This window comes from Akanthomyces muscarius (assembly GCF_028009165.1).
Source record: "Akanthomyces muscarius strain Ve6 chromosome Unknown contig_16, whole genome shotgun sequence".
NCBI lineage: Eukaryota > Fungi > Ascomycota > Sordariomycetes > Hypocreales > Cordycipitaceae > Akanthomyces > Akanthomyces muscarius.
The window spans coordinates 1,176,759-1,195,590 of NW_026611617.1; the positions used below are offsets into that span (position 1 = coordinate 1,176,759).

Here is an 18,832-nt window from a genome sequence, read left to right on the forward strand (position 1 = left end):
CTGATGAACCGATGTTGTGGGTGTGTTTGAGTTTGGACGGCAGATTGCTCATCTGTAGTTCCCCGCAAGATGAGGTGTGTCGACGTCGTGTCTGTGAGTTGGTAACCCCGGAAATTGGGCTGAGATCTACTTGCAACGGCGGCCGTGCGGAGAAGCTAGGCAGTGCCGCAACAGTGAAAAGTTTTTCTTCTTTCCTGTAATGTGTTTCTAAGACAGTTCGGCGAGAACGAAACGCTTGGCCACATGCGAATGCCATGTTTTCTCGCTCGCCGCTGAAGGGCGAATTTCTCGATTGAAAGAACGACGCGATTTAGCTGAAGTTCATCGAGCTAGCTGCCAAAGCGCCGAACTGCAACTTCGCTGCTTGCTTAGGTGTATTGGCAAATGCTCCAATGAACAGAATAAAGTTCAAGGTGCTTTGCTTTCCGCATTGACAGCTGAATTATGTCTTACATTCCAGTTCTAGGAATTGTCTATGAAAGCAGCCGAGGCAAAGATTCGAGAAACTACCCTAGCAACTCGCAAGCTTCGTCTATTCTGTACTAGTGTCGGAGCCACGAGCTGAGGGGCAGGCACGCCTAGCACCGTCCGAGCATAGGGCCAATCGAAGATCTCTATTGTGATGAGGGGAAGCAGAGTCCCCTAACCCTCAATAAGCTAACACGCAACTTAGTCAGTGGCGGCATTGCTAGCCGTGTCTCAATCACTGGTAGCAAAGCACCAATTCTGCTCGGCCAAATAGCCGGTTGTAAATACTCAAGGGATACATGGTGAGTAACAGAGACTTGAATGGCTATAAAGGGGCCGGCTCCCTCGACTTCGTAGACTGCCGATCCTGCAGCTTGTCATTAACCCCCCTTTCCTTATTTATTCTCAGCATGATGCACTTCATCAAGGTTGCTGCCGCCCTTAGCGGGCTTGCCTTTATCGTCTCAGCCAGCCCTGCAGCTCCGGTGGAGCTCCTGGCTCTCCAAAGCCGCGCGACCAAACACAATGACTTTTCGTGCAAGCCTAGCGCCGACCACCCAAACCCGGTTGTGCTGCTTCACGGACTCGGCGCCACCTACTATGAGGACATCAACTTCCTCGAGGCGTTTCTCCAGAGCAAAGGCTTCTGCACCTATTCTCTGACTTACGGCGCTTACGACGGCTTCCCTTTAGTCGGCGGCCTCAAGCCCATTGACGAGTCCTCGCACCAGATCGCCGACCTGATCAATGAGGTGCATGCCAAGACGGGCGCCAACAAGATTGACATTGTTGGCCACTCCGAAGGCGGCTTCCAGTCGCTCTACGTACCGAAGTTCCGCGAGGGCATCTCGTCGCTCGTCGACCATATTGTTGCCATTGCGCCGCCGACGCATGGCACCACATTTGCCAACTTGTTGAACCTTTTGCCGCTGTTTGGCAAAGACGCCCGCGAGAATCTTGGCGAGATTCTTGAAAAGGTGGGATGTGCACCATGCAACGAGATCTCAACCGGCGGGCCCAGCATTGCCAAGCTCAACGACGGCAAGCCCATTGTGCAACCCGGCAACAAGGTCACCGTCATCACCTCCAAGCACGACGAGCTCGTTACACCCACAACCACTTCCTTTATCCAGGAAGACGGCGTCAACAATATCTACATCCAAGACTACTGCAAGTCGGACCCTGCCGGCCACATTGGCGAGGCTTACGATACCAATGTCTGGAACCTGGTTCTTAACTCGCTGGAGGATCAAGTGGGTCGCAAGTTTTTATGTCTGGCTGGTCCCCCAGTCAGGTAATAAGCAGCTGGTCCGGGTTCAAGTTTAGAGTTTAATGTATTGCGCTGTGGAGTAATTACGGATACACGCAGCGTATATATTAATAGTGTAAATGAATTGTGTAGCTTAGTTATATACGTCAAATGCCAACATTCATGACAAGGAACTTATGCCGCGTCCCGTGCAGATTTAAGGGTTCCCGCCCATGTAACGTTGAGGGATGACCGACAAAACAAACACGGAACATTTCCATAATTCCGAATTACGTCGTGGCAGCTAAGAAAATTCACTGCTGTGCTAGTGGTGCCATTACGCAAACTCGCGGCGGCTTAGACTTGGAAAACCCGCCCGCCGTGTGGGATGGCCTTGTAAGTTATAGTTATAGTGACATCGGCCAGCCCCCGTTGAGGCAAAGCTTCGCTGACAGGATTTGCGTAGAAATATAAAATGAAGCTGTGCAGAACTTTTTCTGGTTGAGGTGAATTAGCCACTAATCTTTGCTGTACTGTGCCTCTTCAAATATCGGCATCATGAAGTTTTCCGGAGCCGCATTGGCCGCACTGGCCTCACTCGCGCCTGGCGCCGAGAGCGCGGCCAACTCTACCAGCAAGACGCTCGCAGTTGAGCGTGCACCGGACTTTGTGCGTCCATACGTGCTGCCACGCTTCCACGGACACTCCGTCATGCTCACCAAGACACAAACCATTACATTTTCCATCACTGCCAATTCCTCTGGCGGCGCCTTCTCCCTTGTGCAGCATAACGGCAAGGTGACCACCTGGCTCAATGCGCGCCCTCATACGCACAAGACGTATCACGAGCACTTTTACTGCTCTCGCGGTCGTGTCGAGCTTTGGACCAAGGGTAATGCTACTGATGCCGCTCACGAGGCCCGTGTCGCCAGCCACGGCGACTACGGCAATGTCCCTCCCGGCACCATCCACACGTTCCAGCTCGTCGACCCGGACTCGCAGCTCACGCACGCTTTCCACCCGGCCGGCTTCGAAAAGCTATTTGACGGTGTATCGGGCGGTGAATTCGAATCGGAAGTGCACGCGCCGTATGTGCCGGACCCTGTGGACGAGCAGCCGTATGGGCCGATGACGCCGGAGCTGGTCGAACTGTTCGAGCCGCTGGACCTCTTTGCCGTGCCCGAGGACGAGTATATCCCGCGTCGTGACTTTGTCAACGGCACCGCCAGCGATGAGGGCTTGAACTGGCACAATGGCACCAACGAGCTGCCGACGGACCCCACCAAGCCTTACTTTGTCGCCAACAACTACGGCCCCAAATTTCTGAACACCGACAACGGCTACAAAGTCATTCAGCCCATTTCGACGGTCGACAACTCTCACACGCACAACTTTACCATGGGCACCATCATCTTGTCAAAGAAGCGAGACAATGAGACTCAGTCGCAGGTGACGCTGCCCAACCATCTCGGAATTCAGATGGACGACGGCCAGCTCGTCCTCTCCGTTGAGGGCTACAGGTCGGAGCATCTCCTGGCTGGTGACGTTGCGTTTATTCCCGCCGGTACCCCGTTCAGCTACCATGCGACAGTGCCCTTTACCAAGTTTCTGTACCTGAATGCAGGCCCGCACGGTCTCGAGTACGAACTGCTCAATCGCAGTGTTTCGTGGGGATTTCCTTCGTACCCTGTCGAGGGTGGGTTCAAGGCTGTACCTTGATTGTTAGAGATGGAAGCACGTCACTGAAAAAAAAACTAAAAGTACATACAATTCACTTCTTTAGTTGGAGAAGGTCGTGACATATAGGAGTACAAATGAAATCAGAAGCCGTTTTTTCTTTCATGTGAGATGAAGCGAATTTTAGTAAGTAAGCGACAGCAAAATTGAAGAACCAATAAGAATAGAGAATTATGGAAGTCTTGACAGTGAGAAATACTTGGGATTTGAGCAAAATCAACTATTTAGACGCTAAGTTCGGTAGTGGCAGCGCCCTTGATGTACTCGCGATACGGGGCCAAGGCCTGGTCCACGGGCCCACCCGGGCCACAGTACTTGTCGACAATATCGGCGCTGCGGCCAGTATACAGCTCAGCCTTGAGCATGCCGTCCAGCTCGCCCCAAATGGGCTTGAAGAACTCGTTGCTCTTGATACGGTCGACGAGGTCGTTGGGCTTGCCCTCGTTCTTGACTACGGCACTGGCCTGGTGGGAGAGGACGCGGATCTGCTCATGGGCCTCCTGTCGCGATTCGCCGAGGGCGCACAGGCGCATGATGATGCTCTCGGTGACCATGAAGGGCAGCTCCGCCTGGATGTGGGCGGCAATACGCTTGGGGTACACAATGAGACCGTCGGTGATGTTGTCGAGGCCAATAAGGATGGCATCGGCCAGCAGGAAGGTCTCGGGGATGTCGATGCGGCGCACGGCAGAATCATCTAGTGTACGCTCCACTGCAACGGACGGTTAGCTCTGTTTCGGCAAAGTAAGCTGAAATGGGAAGAACTTGCTCCACTGGTCGGCGTGAGTAGCCTGGAAAGTGGCGGGCTTGCTGAGGATCTCACGGGCCAACGAGTACACGCGCTCAGAGCGCATGGGGTTGCGCTTGTAGGCCATGGCGGAGGAGCCAATCTGGGAGCTCTCGAAAGGCTCTTCAATCTCCTTCCAGTGAGCCAGGTGGCGGATGTCGCCGGTGATTTTCTGCGCAGAAGAGCCGAGGCCGGCGACGGCGTTGGCCACAAGCAGATCGACCTTGCGCGTGTAGGTCTGCGTGGAGACATCGTAGCAGCTAGGGAAGCCAAATTTCTTGCAGAGAAGCTCGTTGAGCTCGTCGCACTTGGCCGAGTCGCCCTGGAAGACCTCGAGGAACGAGGCCTGGGTGCCGGTGGTGCCCTGTGCGCCACGGAACTTGAGCTCGTCGCGGGCCTGCTCGATGCTGTGCAAATCGAGCATCAGGTCCTGCGCCCACTGGGCAGCACGCTTGCCGACGGTGATGAGCTGGGCGGCCTGCAGGTGGGTGTAGGCGAGGGTAGGTTCGGCCTTCCACCTGAGGGCAAAAGCGGACAAGTTGGAAATGACCTTGGCGAGCTTCTTGGTGAGAAGGTCCAGGGCCTCCTTCATCAGGATCAGCTCGGCATTGTCAGTTACGTAGCAGCTAGTGGCGCCTATTTCAATCAGCAATGCTCATGAGCAGCGGAAAATGAACCTACCATAGTGAATGATGCCAGCGGCGGCGGGAGCCGCAACACCAAAAGCGTGGACGTGCTATTTTATGTTAGTCTCCAAAATATCGACTGTCCATTCACCAGGGGCATCTTACAGCCATAACATCCTGTGGCCTATTAGTATAAGAACAACGTGACGAATGATAAAAATAGGAAGACTATGGAATATTTACATACATGTCTGCGGATCTTTTCCTCCACACGGGCTACCTCGAAACCCTCGTCGGTGACGGTGAGGTTGGCCTTCATCTGCTCGAGAGCCTCCGGAGTGATGGTATCGATGCCGAGTTCCTTCTCGCTTTCGGCGAGGCCTAGCCAGAGCTTGCGCCATGTCGAGTGGCGCGATCGCTGGCTGAAGAGCTGCGACATGGCGGGGCTGCAGTACCGCGTCGTCAGTGACGTCTGGTAGCTATCGTACGGCGATGTGGAAGCCATCTTGGATGTTTGGTCGAGATATCGTCTGTCTATTTCTCTATGAAATGGCGATTTTGCACGAATTGACGAGACTGAAGCTGGCAAGTTGCTGTGACTCAATGAAGTTTTATATTTTTTTTGGGCATGGCGTGAGTAAAGGTTTGCGGACAGATGTGGAGCTGTTTCTTAACCGTGATCTCCCGAAAGCTCGAAGAATGTGAGCTGATACCACTACGAGACGCGTTTACACTAGGTACAGGCTGAAATTGAGCATTCATTATTAATTTTAGCAGCTACGTAATAAATTGCGCGGATGAAGTTTCTATTTTTTTTTGTCCTTCACCGCGGGGTACTTTGACTGAATGGCGGGGTCTTAGTCATCAAGCCACTGCCGAAAATCATGGCAGTCTCGTCGACCTACCTGGCTTGGTTTAATTCTTTTATTTATATCATCACTCGCATTCTTCATTCTTCTTACTTGGCTTCTGATCCCTTGCGCCGTCTTGACTGTGCGTATTGTCACAGTTTGTTGTGCAGAGTCATTTAGTCAAAATGTCAAATAAATATTCATGCTATGCAATGCCTATGATGAAGAGCAAACAAGCTAAAACAGCCAATTGAGCACCTTTCTCCCTCTCGACCGCCACGCGGGCGAAAAGTCTTCCTCCTCCACTTCGGGCTTGTAAACGTCCGTCTCGAGGTCCATCTCTTCCGCCTTGACGAATTTGGTCTTCTTGAGGAATTTCCATACCAAAAACATGATGAGCATGACGGGTAGCTCAACGTACAGACTGACAAAGTCGACAGCGTGGAAGCCGTCCTTGAAGGAGGTCCAGCCCTGCACCAGCACAAGAAAGCTGTTGAGGATCACGGAGCACCAGGGTCCCCACGGATATGTCCAGTTTTTAAAAGGCAGTAAATGTGTTTTGCCCTGGGCTTCGAGGCCGCTGCGGAAACGGATGGAGGCGATGCCAATGGAGATCCAGCTGAGCTGATTGGATACTCCGACGATGCTGCAAACGTTAGTCGGGGTCCTGGCGATTCAGGCGCCTTGATGGACAACTTACTTTTGTAGCCATGCCCAGAGCTGGCCTGCCCCGATAAAGCTAGAGCCGAAGCACAGACCGGCAATGAAGCTGGTGGCGAGAACTGCGACCCACGGCACCTGGCCCTTGTTGAGACGCGCAAAGACCCGCGGCGCATGGCCCTGCATCGCCAGCGTGTACAACAGACGGGACCCCGCAAACAAGGCGTGGTTTCCGGCCGACAACACACTGGTAATCACAACCGCATTGATGACACTGCCCGCGACTTCTGCACCCGCCATCTGGAAGACGAGGGTAAAAGGCGACGTGCGCGAGTCCTTGTTCTTGAGGCCGTCGCTGGTGTAGGGCACGTTGAGACCGATGAGGAGAATCGAGAGGATGTAGAAGAGCAATATGCGCCAGAAAACATTCTTGACGACCCGCGGCATGTTTTTGCTGGGGTTCTTGGTCTCGCCCGCCGTAATGGCAATGGACTCGGTACCGCCATACGCAAAGCTCGCCGTCACAAACACAGACGCAAAACCGCCGATGCCGCCAACAAAGGGCGCGCCAGGAAGGTGCCAGTTTTCGCCACCGATATAGTGGTGCTCAGTGTTGCCGCCAGCATTGACGGCGATGCCGACAAAGATGAAGGCGATGATGGTCAGGATCTTGAGCAACGACAGCCAATATTCTAGCTCGCCATAGGCGCGCACGGTTATGATGTTGGCGGCGATGAGGACGACCCAGAAGATCAGGCTGAAGGCGAGACCCGGGAAATTCGTGTGCCAGTAGTCGAGGAGCAGCTGTAGGGCCACGAGGTCGGAGGCGGTGGAAACGGCGTCGTTGAACCAGTAGTTCCAGGTGAGGGCGAATCCGAAAGCGTCGTCGACAAAGCGGCTGTACGGGTTGCATTAGTTTGGAGTTTCTCGCGATGCTGCTTGGCTCTTGGCTGCTCGGCGTCTGCCAAGCCGGGAGGCGCCGCCGTTGTTCTCTTACCTCGCAAACGTGCAGAAGCTGCCCGCGACGGGGATAAACGCCGACATCTCGCCCAAGGAGAGCATGGTGATGAACACGATGGCGCCGACAATGGCGTAGCAAATGAGCATCGACGCCGGCCCGCCGGTGGCCAGCGACTTGCCCGTGCCCAGGAACAGACCCGTGCCAATGGTGCCGCCAATGGCAATCATCTGCACCTGGCGGGCAGAGAGGGCGCGCTTGAGCCGGTCCTGCTGGACGTGACCCTCGGCAATGGAGGAGCCCTCGTGCTGGAGGCGCTCAATGTCGGCGTCGGGACCATATTTGGTACTGTCCTTTTCGGGCGGCGAGTCGCCTCCGTTGGTGGACTTCATCGTGTGTTGCGCCCGTGTGGCGTTGCGATGGCGATGGTGGAGGCAGAGCGCGGGGGCGTGGGATGATGTCGCGTGCGCAGCCCGCAGAGAAGAGCGTCGCAAGCCGGCACAGGAGCAAAAAAAAAGACGGTCGCGCAAGCAAAACGAAGAGTATTTACAGGTTGAAGAAGAAAGAAGCACATGCGCCAGCTTGGAAGAAAAAGGGTTGCCTCCAGCTGGGGCTGAGAATGCGCTGACGGCAAATGGCAGGCCACTCGGCCGCGACCCATGCGGAGGGCCGGCAGCTCAAGCGGGGGCAGAGTGGAAAGGCTAGACGATGGCGTGCTCGCAGAGATTGCAGGGCACAATGCTTCTTGCCCGAAAAATAGGGTTTCTACAGCGGGACCTAGTTTTTCGACATGTTTATTTCGAGCCTCGTTACCATGCCACTGATGTCAGCTACGCTAGACATGTCATTTCATGCAGGTATGGTAACATTGGCGAGGCGGAACCGCGGAACGTGCCCGGGTCGTCCTCCGCTTAAGCTTATTTCTGTCTGGGACATTGTCAATGCCAACCAGAGCAGCAATGACAGGGAACGCGGAGAAAGCAATTGACGTGATTGGCATCGATTCAAGTCACTAATGGCAACAACTGGCTGTTATTAATTCGTGTATTGTTGCCTGCGCCAAGAAGCGCCGAAGTCTTGCCCCGAATTCGGTGGCCAGCGCCGCAGCTCTCCACAATTACCCGTCGGCCCCTGCCCGTGCTTTATAATCCCATGGCGTGTCATGCTACGTTCATATTTGCAGACGATCTGTTCATTGTGGTGGAACAACTGGTCCTTGCTCAAGTCTGTCCGTTCTCATTACTATCACCACGGGTTTGCTACTCCTTCAAGTAACCAATTGAGGTTGCAAAAAGCCACTTGCCAGGCAAGATGGTAAACTACAGCGTCTGAATGTCGGTCATTGCTGTGTACCTGACCTTGCTGAAAGAAATCGTCTTTGCGTCATAGTCAAATGTCGTGTACACATTCCGCAGAAATTCATCTCCCAGGGATCCGGCCCCCGTGCCGCCCGTCTCCAGGTACGTGATGCAGCGCGTCCCATCATACTCGCCCACCACCCTGTCCAGGGAAATTTCCACCTCAACGCCATCCGTGAATGTCACCTCCAGTACATCCTCGGACTCGACCGCGCGGTACTTGCAGTCGACTTCATAACCATACGCGAGCGTCCTCTTATCGGGATTGCCCAGGGCCGCGAGGGCAGCCTCGAAGACGGGCGCTGGAATCTCCCACCCCGGGTTGCCCGAGTCCCACACCGACTCCATCTGCTGGCTCTCTGGGATATTCGCAGTCACATTGCTGCTGTCTGCTCTGCGCAGTGTCACGGCGGTGATCTGCACATTGTTCGGCTGCCCGCTCAGATTCGGCCTCATCGGGAGGGTATGTACCACGCCGTCCTGCTTTGCCCTGTCCACCCCACCAAAAAGAAGTTCCCCGGTAGCGTTGAGTACGTTCGGGCCTAGGTACATGCTAAAAACGCGATGCGAGATAAGCCCGCGGTCTGCGATCTGCTGCAGCGTCGTCGGGTATTGGCGACAGTCAGGCTCACGGCACACGGCGCCGAGGCCGAAAATGCCAGCTTGCGGTTGCGACTGGTCAAAGCCGTCAAAAGACGACAGTGTGCCAAAGGTGATGTTGGAGACGGTGTGCCCACCCAAGGTCACTGTGTCGTTGATGTAGGAGCCGTAGCCGTGGTCGCCGACCTGGTCAGAGTACTTGTCGTTGATCCAGACGGAGGTGGACGAAGTGGTGTTGTCATAGAAGCTGTAGTCTCGGCAAGATCCCATTTTGCATGCTCTGCTATCTGCGACATGTCAGAACTTGACTATTTCTGCGCGACTTGTCTTGGGAGATATACTGGGATCTTCCACGCCCGTGGTGGCAGAGCCCGTGTCGATAAACATGACATTTCGCTGCGGCGGCGTGCCCACGTCGACTTGGATGCCGTAGGCGCTATGCCCCTTGATGCGTGTGAGCGGTAGCACAAAGACGCCGTCCATGACCGCATTGGCGAGCGGCAGGCCCGCGATCAACGTATGAGTGATTGAGCCGCGCATATTCGTATAACAGCCGCACGCGTAAGAATTGGGTTACAAGGTTTGGTGACGCGGGATCGCGTCGATTATATACCAAGTAAACTGCAGACCGAAACGAGGTATCGACCTCGAACAGCTTGAGGGAGCCGCACGGGGATTGCTATTGTCTCCATCTAGTGCCGCGGTCGCCAAACAAGGTATTCAAGTGCGTGGCCTAGCGGCTGTCCACGCTCGTGTCACCGTGGGGGGTGTGAACCTCTTTTAGTTAGTAGCGCAGTTTCTTCGTATTCATACCTGCGTGCTACTGTCACGATTGGAGGAAAAGTGGTTCACGATCGTAGCAATCATTTGGGAGAATTGCTTTGCGGCTTATCTCACTCGCGAAAAGAGCCCGAGATTGTCGCTCAGCGTGTCCTGTAGGTCCTGCATGCTATCAGGGACACCTCCATATCTTCAGCGCTCAATTGAGACTGCGACCCCCATTCAGAGTGGCAGTTTCAACTACATGCATTTTCTCGTGATGGAAAACCCGGCGTGCAGGAAAATTGCTAATGTCCGACGGCCTAATTATCACGTGTAGTAAGCAACAATCTCGCGCTGTCCGATCTGGCGCTTGGGTCACCTCTGCGCCGGTCGAGGTTGAAGCGCCATCAATCACGACTCGGGAATTTTTTCACGACTGGAAATCAAATAGCATAGTGTAAAGAAACAATGGCAAAGGTAATTTTCCTCATGGCAGACTACGGGCACGACCCGTCAGGTATGTTCTTGTAAAAACCAGATGAACGGCCGTCGCGCTAAGAGTGATGTCACAGAGACCGCCGTGCCCTTTACTGCATTCAAGGAAGCAGGCCTTCAAATCACCTTTGCCACGGAAAATGGCAAGGTACCCCAATGCGATGCCAAGATGCTCGAGGGCATCACCCAGATGATCCTCGTACGTCCCCCTTACATTCCTAATCGCATCGCAGTATTGACAAAATATAGGGCGCCAAAAAAGCTGTTGTTGCGCAGTACAAGACCATGGCGGAGAGCACAGAATGGAACTTGCCCGTGTCCTGGTCTACGCCCAGCTTCAGCGTCGACGAGTACGACCTTGTGTTCCTCCCGGGCGGGCACGAGAAAGGTGTGCGCCAGGTCATCGACTCCCCCATCGTTCACAGCCTGCTGGCGTCTTACTTCCCCCAAACCAAGAAACCCTCCAAAAAGGCCGTCGGGGCCGTTTGTCACGGCGTCATGGTCCTTTCCGAGACGAAGCTGCCAGATGGCAAGAGTGTGCTCCATGGCGTCAAGACGACGGCGCTGCCGACGCGGTTCGAGCAGCTCGCGTTTTGGGGCACGCGGCTGTTCCTGGGCGACTACTACAAGACGTATGGTGCGTGCAGCGAGAATGTGGAGGAGAGCGTGACAAGAGTCCTGGAGAAGCCAGAGGACTTTAGGAATAGCTTGGCGCCGGCGCCGTTTGTGGTCGAGGACGATGGGTATAATTATGTGAGCGCGAGATTTCCCGGCGATGTGGACTTGCTGGGGGAGAAGCTGGTGGCGCTGGTCAGAAACATTATGGCGTAAGTGAAGAGACTACAGGATTGACAAGTTGGTCATCTGGGCTTCAGTATGGGCAATGCAGTAATGTCGAAGCATAAATTATCAACAGCTCGGATTAAAATATTTTCTTGGCTGTGCAAGGTGATACAGTACTACCACAGCATCTGGGCAAGGCACCATTACGGCAGGTAAGCAATGGCACAACGTGCATGTGAGAGAGCCAGCATGCCGGAGAATATTTGATGTGGAATTGGCCCCCTTAGAGAGCCAAGTCTATGTGAGTTTTTTACAAAAAAATGCCCCAAGTTGAAGAACGCCCTGTTTTGTTCCTGGAATGACCACCAACTCGTACTCAAAACAGTAAACGGAAAAGAAAAAAAGAAAGGCAAAAAAATAGAAGAAGGAAAGGCTGTGGCAGCCAAACCATGCAAGTATATGCACGCCATCAAACGCCTTGACCCCAGTATTATACAAATGCAATGATTAACATTAAGAAAGAAATGCCGCTTTTTGTGTGTTGTTTGCGATAAAGGTACGCGTGATTAAGACGACACGTAGCGCCAGCGCCGAGCATTGTCGTCCACCCACCACCGGGACACAAAGGCCGCTTCCTCTACCCACATGGCCGTATCTTCGCCAAATGCCTCCTGAATCTTTTTCAAGAATTCCGGATAGCCAAAGTCGACAATGGGCGTGTCCTCATGCTTGTCATCCTTGGTGTTGGTGAAGCGCCACTCGATATCCGAGACGATAGGGATGACGACGCGCCAGTCTGGGTGGCGGGCGTCCCGGACAGAAAGTGTCGCGCGGCCGGGGTTCATGACGGTAAACTGCCAGCCACCTACATCGGGGATGTCGCCGTGGCTGTGCAGCGGACGAATCAACGACTGGCCTTCGTAGTTCTTGACCAGATCGCGAGCGGCGTGGGTATCGGTGTCGCCCAGAGAGCCAGTTTCGATGAGCAAGTCGAGGATCGTGGGCAGGATCATGTTGGAGTTGACGACGTCGTTGACATCGACGGGCGGCATGGCCGGGTGCGAGAGCACAAGGGGCACGTGAAAGTTGCCGACGTTGGCCTGGTAGTAGGGTGTGACGGCAGCGTTTTCGGCAATTGACAAGCCGTGGTCACCAACGTAGACAATGAGAGTCTCGTTGGCAGCGCCAGTCTCTTCAAGAATGTCAAAAATTTGGCCCAGCCAACGGTCAACGAAGCCCACGGCATTGGTATAGCCAGAGAGGTCCGACAGGCCAGACTCTTCGCTGAGGCTAACAGTGGGCTCGCCTTTGGGCAGCGCGAAGGGGTGGTGGGCGGTGGACGTAAGATGCGTGAGGAAGACGCGCTCGTCATTTTTCTTGGCCGAGGCAAACGCGTCCTTGACATACTCTGCAATGGCATTTTCGGGCATGCCATAGTAGTTGATGTCTTCGATGTCCGTCTTGCCAAACTTGGCCTTGTCGGACCGGAGATACTCGGAGTCCACGAAGCGCTCAGGAGTGTAGCCCATGGCAGGCATAAGCAAGTCCTGCTTGTCGAAGCTGTGAGTGACGGACTGCATGAACATGGACTTCCACTTGTACGCCTTGAAGCCATCTTTTTTGCGGTCGGACGAATGGTCGATAGCGTTGAAGGCGTCGAAAATCTGGGCGAGGCAGGGCTGGTAGATGTGACTGTAGTACTCTTGGTTCATGTCGGCGACCAGAGGAGTGATGCCGCAGAGGGTGCCAGGCAGACTCTTGAGGGTATATGTGCCAGTGGTGTGGCAGTTGTTGGCGTTGATGCCGCCGCGGCGGGGTCGCTCCTCATGGTCAAAGCCGTCATCGTAGTCGCCAGTGATGTAGTTGGCGTTGGGGGTCAGGGTAGCCAGGCGCTCCTGGGCCGCTTCGGGCAGCGTGCCATTTTCGAAAGATTTCTCAAGCTTGTTCCAGATTAAGCCGCCCTTCTTGATGGGGAACACATCCTTGCGGGTGCTCTCGAGCTTGACTAGTATGACATTGCGAATGGGAACATCCTTGAGCATGCCGCGCAGGGGTTGAAGCAGAGGCTCCCTGAGATTGGAGATCTTGATGGGGTCGGCTTCGGCGTTGTAGTGCTCCTTCTCGTCGTGCCAGTCCTCGAAGCCGGGCAGCTTGACATCTTTGGGGAGCCAGCTGAGAGGAATGGGTTCGGTGAGAGCAGTCAAATTGTCGTAGTTGAAGTCTTGGCCGTGGTAGGTGAGCAGATTGGCCAGGTTAGGTGCGGCGTGAGCAAAGTCCATGAAGGGAACCAGAGGCAAAGTCCAGGACATGAAGGTGACAGAGGTCTGGTCGGGGCGAGTTGCGTAGGAGATGGTCTGGGCGAGCAGGCCCAGACCGACACACAGATTGAGGGCCAGGCCAAAAAGGGTGCTGCGGCGTAGGGGAGGCTGCGACATCTTGGGCTCGGACGTCATATCCATTTCGTCGTCAGTGTAGCGGTGCTCGAGACCGGCCTCGGCGTCGTTTTGGGGCACGTTGGTGTAGTTGGCGGCGGAGGAGCGGCGTCGGTTGCCCGTCACTCGCGAGTACACAAAGACGAAGGGAAACTTGAGGACGTCGAGGGCGATGGTGGCGATGATGTAGCAGACATCCTGCAAGAGCCAGCTCGCAAGGAGGATCGCGCTGAGTGTGACACCAAGAGAGAACAGGCCGGTGAGAAGTGTGCTCCAGGAGGACGAGTCGCCAGCGAGGGCAACGTTGCGCCAGTGGAGCTCGTTGCCGGCGACGGCGAAGAATGATATGTTGATGGAGGCGAGGGCGAGGCAGACGAGAACAAGAATAGAGGAAAGCGTCGTGCCGATGACGGCAGCCCAGGGGCCCTGTGCGAACAGCATGACGCGGATCAGCATGAGGAGGATGCTGTCCTGGAAGAAGAAGGACGGGCCCCATTGGAACATGTCGGCTGGGGAGAGTGCGTCGAGATGAGCGTCGATGTGGACAGCCTTGGCAGCACCGACGCTGACGGCAGCGAGGGCAAATACATAGCGGCGGTTGGCGAATCGAGCGGCGACGGTGCCGAGTAGACGGCGGAAGTGGTCCATGCTGGAGAGGTGTGAAGTTGTCGAGAGCAAAAAGGAGTAGAGCAGCGAACGGGCGTTTGCACCCCGAGCTGACGTGCCTGCGTAGATGTGGCGTCCGGGCGGTGGCAACGAGAGAATACGCGAACCAGCAAAGAAAATCAACAAGAAGAAACAAAAGGGAAGACTCCAGCCAGGCCGCTGTTGAAGCGGAAGAAGAAGAAAAGAGAGAAGACGACGTGCGGCCAGTCGCGATGGGGGAGGAGGAGGGGGGTCCAAAAGAGAGTGGTAGATGGGGGTTAAAGATGGAGAACGGTCATGCCCAGAGTTTTAATGTGCAACAAGGCTGGTAAGACTGGCATTCCAGGATTAAACTAGCCGCTAATTAACTATAGACTCCATAATAAATTCGATGGGCATGATATTGGAGGGCAAGGGGACAAGGAGAATACTGGCGACTGAGTACAGCTATTCAGTACGGGGGGGACCATACGGGGTTTAACACGAGGGCGCTACGGCTGGTGGTATCCGTACCTAACTAGTGTGAAGACGGCCTTGCCCTGGCAAATCTCACCCGGGGCAAGGTGGTGGTAAAATTGAGGAGCAGTAGCGTAGCAGTAAATCCGGAGGTACTCAGTACGTTGGCAGAGACCTGTGCACTGGACAGGGTCCGTCCCATCTCGACGAGGACCAGTCAACCAGTCAACCAGTCAAAGGTGTCGCGTGACGGCGAAAATGCCGAGGCGGGACCGCGCACAAAGGGGTTCTTGGTACGTTGGTGGGTTGGCGCGCTGTACCAGTACCTACCTACCTACCTAGTTAGTTGGCCCGTACGGGCGGATGGGGGCGACACTGGCGGCCAAACCTGTCGTGCAGGTGGCGCTGAGCTACGCAAAACGGCTGTCGCATCGGCCGGTACCTGGTACAGACACTTGAGGTACTACCCAACGTTGAATGCTTGAGCCCTGTGCATCCAGCTCCGGGCACTCAACTTTGGCATATGTACGGATAGCAGAAGCAGCCCTGTTCAGCAGTCTCGCGCACATCTAATGCTTGCCAGTAAAATCTCTTTTTCTTTTTTCTTTTTTCTATGTTGTTTGGTTGGTTTTTTTCCCGTCTCGGGTCGCTGAAACCGGTCATCGTGCTTATTTCTGGTTGCGTGACTCGATTCCTCTTCTGGACTGGCCTGAAAGTGGAGAGCGGCGCCACCCAGCAAGTGGGTGTGCACACTCTTTGGTTGGCAACAATCTGCAGTCAAATTTTTCTTTACTCGCCCCTTACCAGGCCACAGCGACCGCCAATCTGTGCTCATACTGTCTGGTACTCTGGTAATTCATCTGGCATAGCAGTCAAAAACTCGTGTCGTCACAGGCTGCCAGTACAAACCATGCCAGTCGTCTCCTCCGTGTCGCGTGCTCTCTGCAGCCACGGGCAGCCTTGTGGAGATGGTTTCCACGACAGGCAGCTCCCACGCACCCACGCACCCACGCACCCACGCTGGCCAGGCTGCACCCACATACATTTCGCTGGACATTCTGGACTCGTGAACAAAAGAACCTCCTCTATTAGTGAGCGGGCTAACTTGGTAGATGCGCCGCTGCCGAACCACCCAGGGCTCCCCAAAGCTTGGCTTTGAGCTTGCTACTCAACTGCTCTACCAGTAATCTGCAGCCTCTCGTGCCTCCCTAGGTACTGGTAGACTGGTAGCCTCTCCCCAACCGGCTGCCGGGGCTTGTCGTAATTACCTAAAGCTACAGATTACTCCGTACTGATACTAGTCCTTGCCGACACGCTCGTTCATTTCCGTCGCCCGCACCACAGACACAGACGCTCAGCAACTACCCGCAGCCACCTTTTATGCACCCTCATCCTACATTCAGCCTCGTCTTCCTTGGCTTACGCTGTTCCATGCCGTGGCTTCTTTGTTCTCTCGAGCTGTCACTTTGCCTATTCGCCGCCTTTTTCCCTCTGCGCGCAGCCGAGACCTGCTCCTTGTCAAAACCGTCACGTCGCACTCATCTCGCACTCTCATGCTTAATATCAGACACCCTGGCTCCGACGCTGCGCTGGACCTGTCTCGACTCTCTCAGCGCGGCTACTTCATGCCTCTGGCCTTCAGGCCCGCGCCCGTCTCACCGTCCTGCTCCGCTCCTCCCATCAGCCCTGGCCCAACTAGGCAATCGCTCGACGACGCCAGCATTAGCTTCCTTTTGCCCCCTCGTCTGTTCTTTTGTTCCCTTGCTGCATTCTCCACGCCCCGTCCCAAGGACGGGCGTTCTTGGGCGTGCGTTGTCGCCGGTCGGGCAAGGGCGAAAGGAGATCATCGAGTCCTGGCCATCTTTATTTTGTTTGTCAGTCCCTCAGTATCCGCACTCCGTACTCCGTGCTCTGTAGCAAATTGTGACGTGACTTGTCCACTCTTTTGCTCATCGCTATCCATTTTTCCTCTGCCCATCCTGCCACAAAACAGCCTCGAAACCTGCTCTTCGTCCTGCTCATGAATATCTTGCCCAACTCATACACAACAGCTGACTCTTGTTCTTTCTATTTCGTGTTTGAAGCCTGCACAGCCATGCCCAGCTGTTGTTTCGACGTCATCTTCCCCCATAAATCATGCCGCCCTGCCACACCCCCTTCGGCCAGATCGCCCGCTCTAGTCTCGCCCGCTTCAATCCTACCACCACGCGCACTCAGTCCATTACGCTTCTATCCATTTCATCCCTTTTGTCAATATTGACTGTGCGGACCTCCTACGTTTTCAAGCACATCATCGTTCTCAGGGGTTTTTTTTTCCGCGTTGACAACTTCATGACGGACATAGCCAGTAGCTTTGTGTTTTTATCGCGTGCCCTTTTTCGTGACCGACAACAAGCCCCAGCTCCACCGGCCCCTCCACCCCCTGACGCAGCGACAGAAGTCTGGAATTACTCCTGGACACTCAATTGTCGCTCTTTTTTTAAAGTTAAAGTTGGCCCCAACAATGGGCCATTATTAGACTGCACTGCCTTGTTTGCAGCACTTCTCTCAGCAAATCCGACATCGTGAAAGGTCCCTTCTCCGTATTGTTTTCATGCGCGTCGTATATAATCATTAATTCGCCCTACGACAACAGTTTGGTTGCCACCACATTTCAGCCCTCGTAACATTATGCTGATACCTGTGACGTTTCACCGTACGCTGCATCGACGCTGGCCTGCTGCACTACAGCGAGCATGTTACGCCAGCAACATGTTCACCCTATTCTAGACGTGCAGTCCTGGGGTCAGATAACTGTTAATTTAAACCCGACGCTTCCTCTATCCAGCAATGTTATCTCACCAGCCACACTCCCCCAGATTTAAGATGGCTGGTACAGGGTAGTAGCAACGTCGCAAACGGGCCGATATTCGCGGTGACTTCTTGCTCAAAACACTATTCACACATTAAAGGTTTTTACAGGTTTTTAAAATCTCGCCACTCATTTAATGGCTTCAATTCGGGTCGCAAAAGTTGTTGGACAAAACTGTGGCCTGCATCTTGTCGGTTCTTCCCGTCAATATAACTAGGAGTCACGACACTCACACCTTAAAGTAAAGCCTCAAGGAGTTCAATTTGCTATTTAACATTTTCAGAGCTAGTCATGCTACACATCTGCATTGTAGCTTGCCACAGCTTCGGGGTGAGAAATGCCCTCGGATAGTTTCACCCAAAAACCCGGCTCATCATACTCATCATACTGCCATATAAGCCCAACAATAGGTCTCTTTCCACTTGCGGGGTCACCTGTCTCTCGCTCGGCTTCTCGTACAAATTAAATATGCCTACAACCCAGGAATCCCAGTCGATCATAGCCTTCTCAAACCTATCGCAGTATTCGATGGGATGAAAACTTAGACTGTCTTGGTTATATGGCTCCAAGTCACACTGGACCTCTGCCGCATCGGTGAAAGTGACGGCAAGGCCAGACACTGCACTCTCGGCGGGTATAATATGAATGCGAGAAACACCAAGGCCGAGATAAGTTCCCTCCAACTCCTCTGGAGAAGCATCGAACAAGGCTACATTCCTGTGCTCTCGCCACTCTTTGACCATATCGTCGTGCATCTGCCGACGCTTTGTCACGTATGCTTCCACAGACGGCAGGAGATCCACGGCAGGCTGCAGATCAAAGAGAGCTTGAAGTAATATCTGAGATGCCGTTTCGGCAGCGTCTCCGTCTGTAGCGTTGCTGAATGCAACCACGGCTGAGTGAGACTCAGGAATAAGATAAGCCGTAGCAACAGAACCACTCAAGACACCATTGTGCCCGTATATGGTTAGGGTTACTCTCTCTACCAATGATATCTTCGCACTTGTGTACTGGGTTGTATGACAACATACCTAAAGCGGAGGTTGGTATTGTCGTCCGATACCACCCGAGCGTGTATGCCGTGTCATTATTGAAACCGTCATCGACACGGACG

The 18,832-nt window shown here is 54.3% G+C and overlaps 7 protein-coding genes across 7 annotated transcripts; 3 read left to right on the forward strand and 4 right to left on the reverse strand.

Annotated features, from left to right (window-relative positions):
• Positions 1-878: 878 nt before the first annotated feature.
• LMH87_008441 (uncharacterized protein) lies at positions 879-2,222 on the forward strand (the record flags this gene model as incomplete). Its single annotated transcript, XM_056198423.1, has 3 exons — positions 879-1,762; positions 2,047-2,113; positions 2,184-2,222. 3 exons carry the CDS (start codon positions 879-881, stop codon positions 2,220-2,222), a joined length of 990 nt encoding a protein of 329 aa, XP_056057542.1.
• A 53-nt stretch (positions 2,223-2,275) lies between these two features.
• Positions 2,276-3,436, forward strand: LMH87_008442 (uncharacterized protein; the record flags this gene model as incomplete). Its single annotated transcript, XM_056198435.1, has 1 exon — positions 2,276-3,436. One exon carries the CDS (start codon positions 2,276-2,278, stop codon positions 3,434-3,436), a length of 1,161 nt encoding a protein of 386 aa, XP_056057543.1.
• Positions 3,437-3,678: 242 nt separating this feature from the next.
• Positions 3,679-5,372, reverse strand: LMH87_008443 (uncharacterized protein; the record flags this gene model as incomplete). The annotated part of the gene is made up of 5 exons (XM_056198446.1): positions 3,679-4,166; positions 4,224-4,877; positions 4,923-4,977; positions 5,033-5,044; positions 5,115-5,372. 5 exons carry the CDS (start codon positions 5,370-5,372, stop codon positions 3,679-3,681), a joined length of 1,467 nt encoding a protein of 488 aa, XP_056057544.1.
• Positions 5,373-5,955: 583 nt separating this feature from the next.
• Positions 5,956-7,728, reverse strand: LMH87_008444 (uncharacterized protein; the record flags this gene model as incomplete). The annotated part of the gene is made up of 3 exons (XM_056198458.1): positions 5,956-6,364; positions 6,419-7,276; positions 7,376-7,728. The coding sequence occupies 3 exons, from the start codon at positions 7,726-7,728 to the stop codon at positions 5,956-5,958; spliced, it is 1,620 nt and encodes a 539-aa protein (XP_056057545.1).
• Positions 7,729-8,655: 927 nt separating this feature from the next.
• On the reverse strand, positions 8,656-9,834 carry LMH87_008445 (uncharacterized protein; the record flags this gene model as incomplete). The annotated part of the gene is made up of 2 exons (XM_056198469.1): positions 8,656-9,581; positions 9,636-9,834. The coding sequence occupies 2 exons, from the start codon at positions 9,832-9,834 to the stop codon at positions 8,656-8,658; spliced, it is 1,125 nt and encodes a 374-aa protein (XP_056057546.1).
• A 690-nt stretch (positions 9,835-10,524) lies between these two features.
• Positions 10,525-11,382, forward strand: LMH87_008446 (uncharacterized protein; the record flags this gene model as incomplete). Its single annotated transcript, XM_056198481.1, has 3 exons — positions 10,525-10,573; positions 10,629-10,750; positions 10,801-11,382. 3 exons carry the CDS (start codon positions 10,525-10,527, stop codon positions 11,380-11,382), a joined length of 753 nt encoding a protein of 250 aa, XP_056057547.1.
• Positions 11,383-11,900: 518 nt separating this feature from the next.
• LMH87_008447 (uncharacterized protein) lies at positions 11,901-14,414 on the reverse strand (the record flags this gene model as incomplete). The annotated part of the gene is made up of 1 exon (XM_056198492.1): positions 11,901-14,414. The coding sequence occupies one exon, from the start codon at positions 14,412-14,414 to the stop codon at positions 11,901-11,903; it is 2,514 nt and encodes an 837-aa protein (XP_056057548.1).
• Between the last annotated feature and the right edge of the window lie 4,418 nt (positions 14,415-18,832).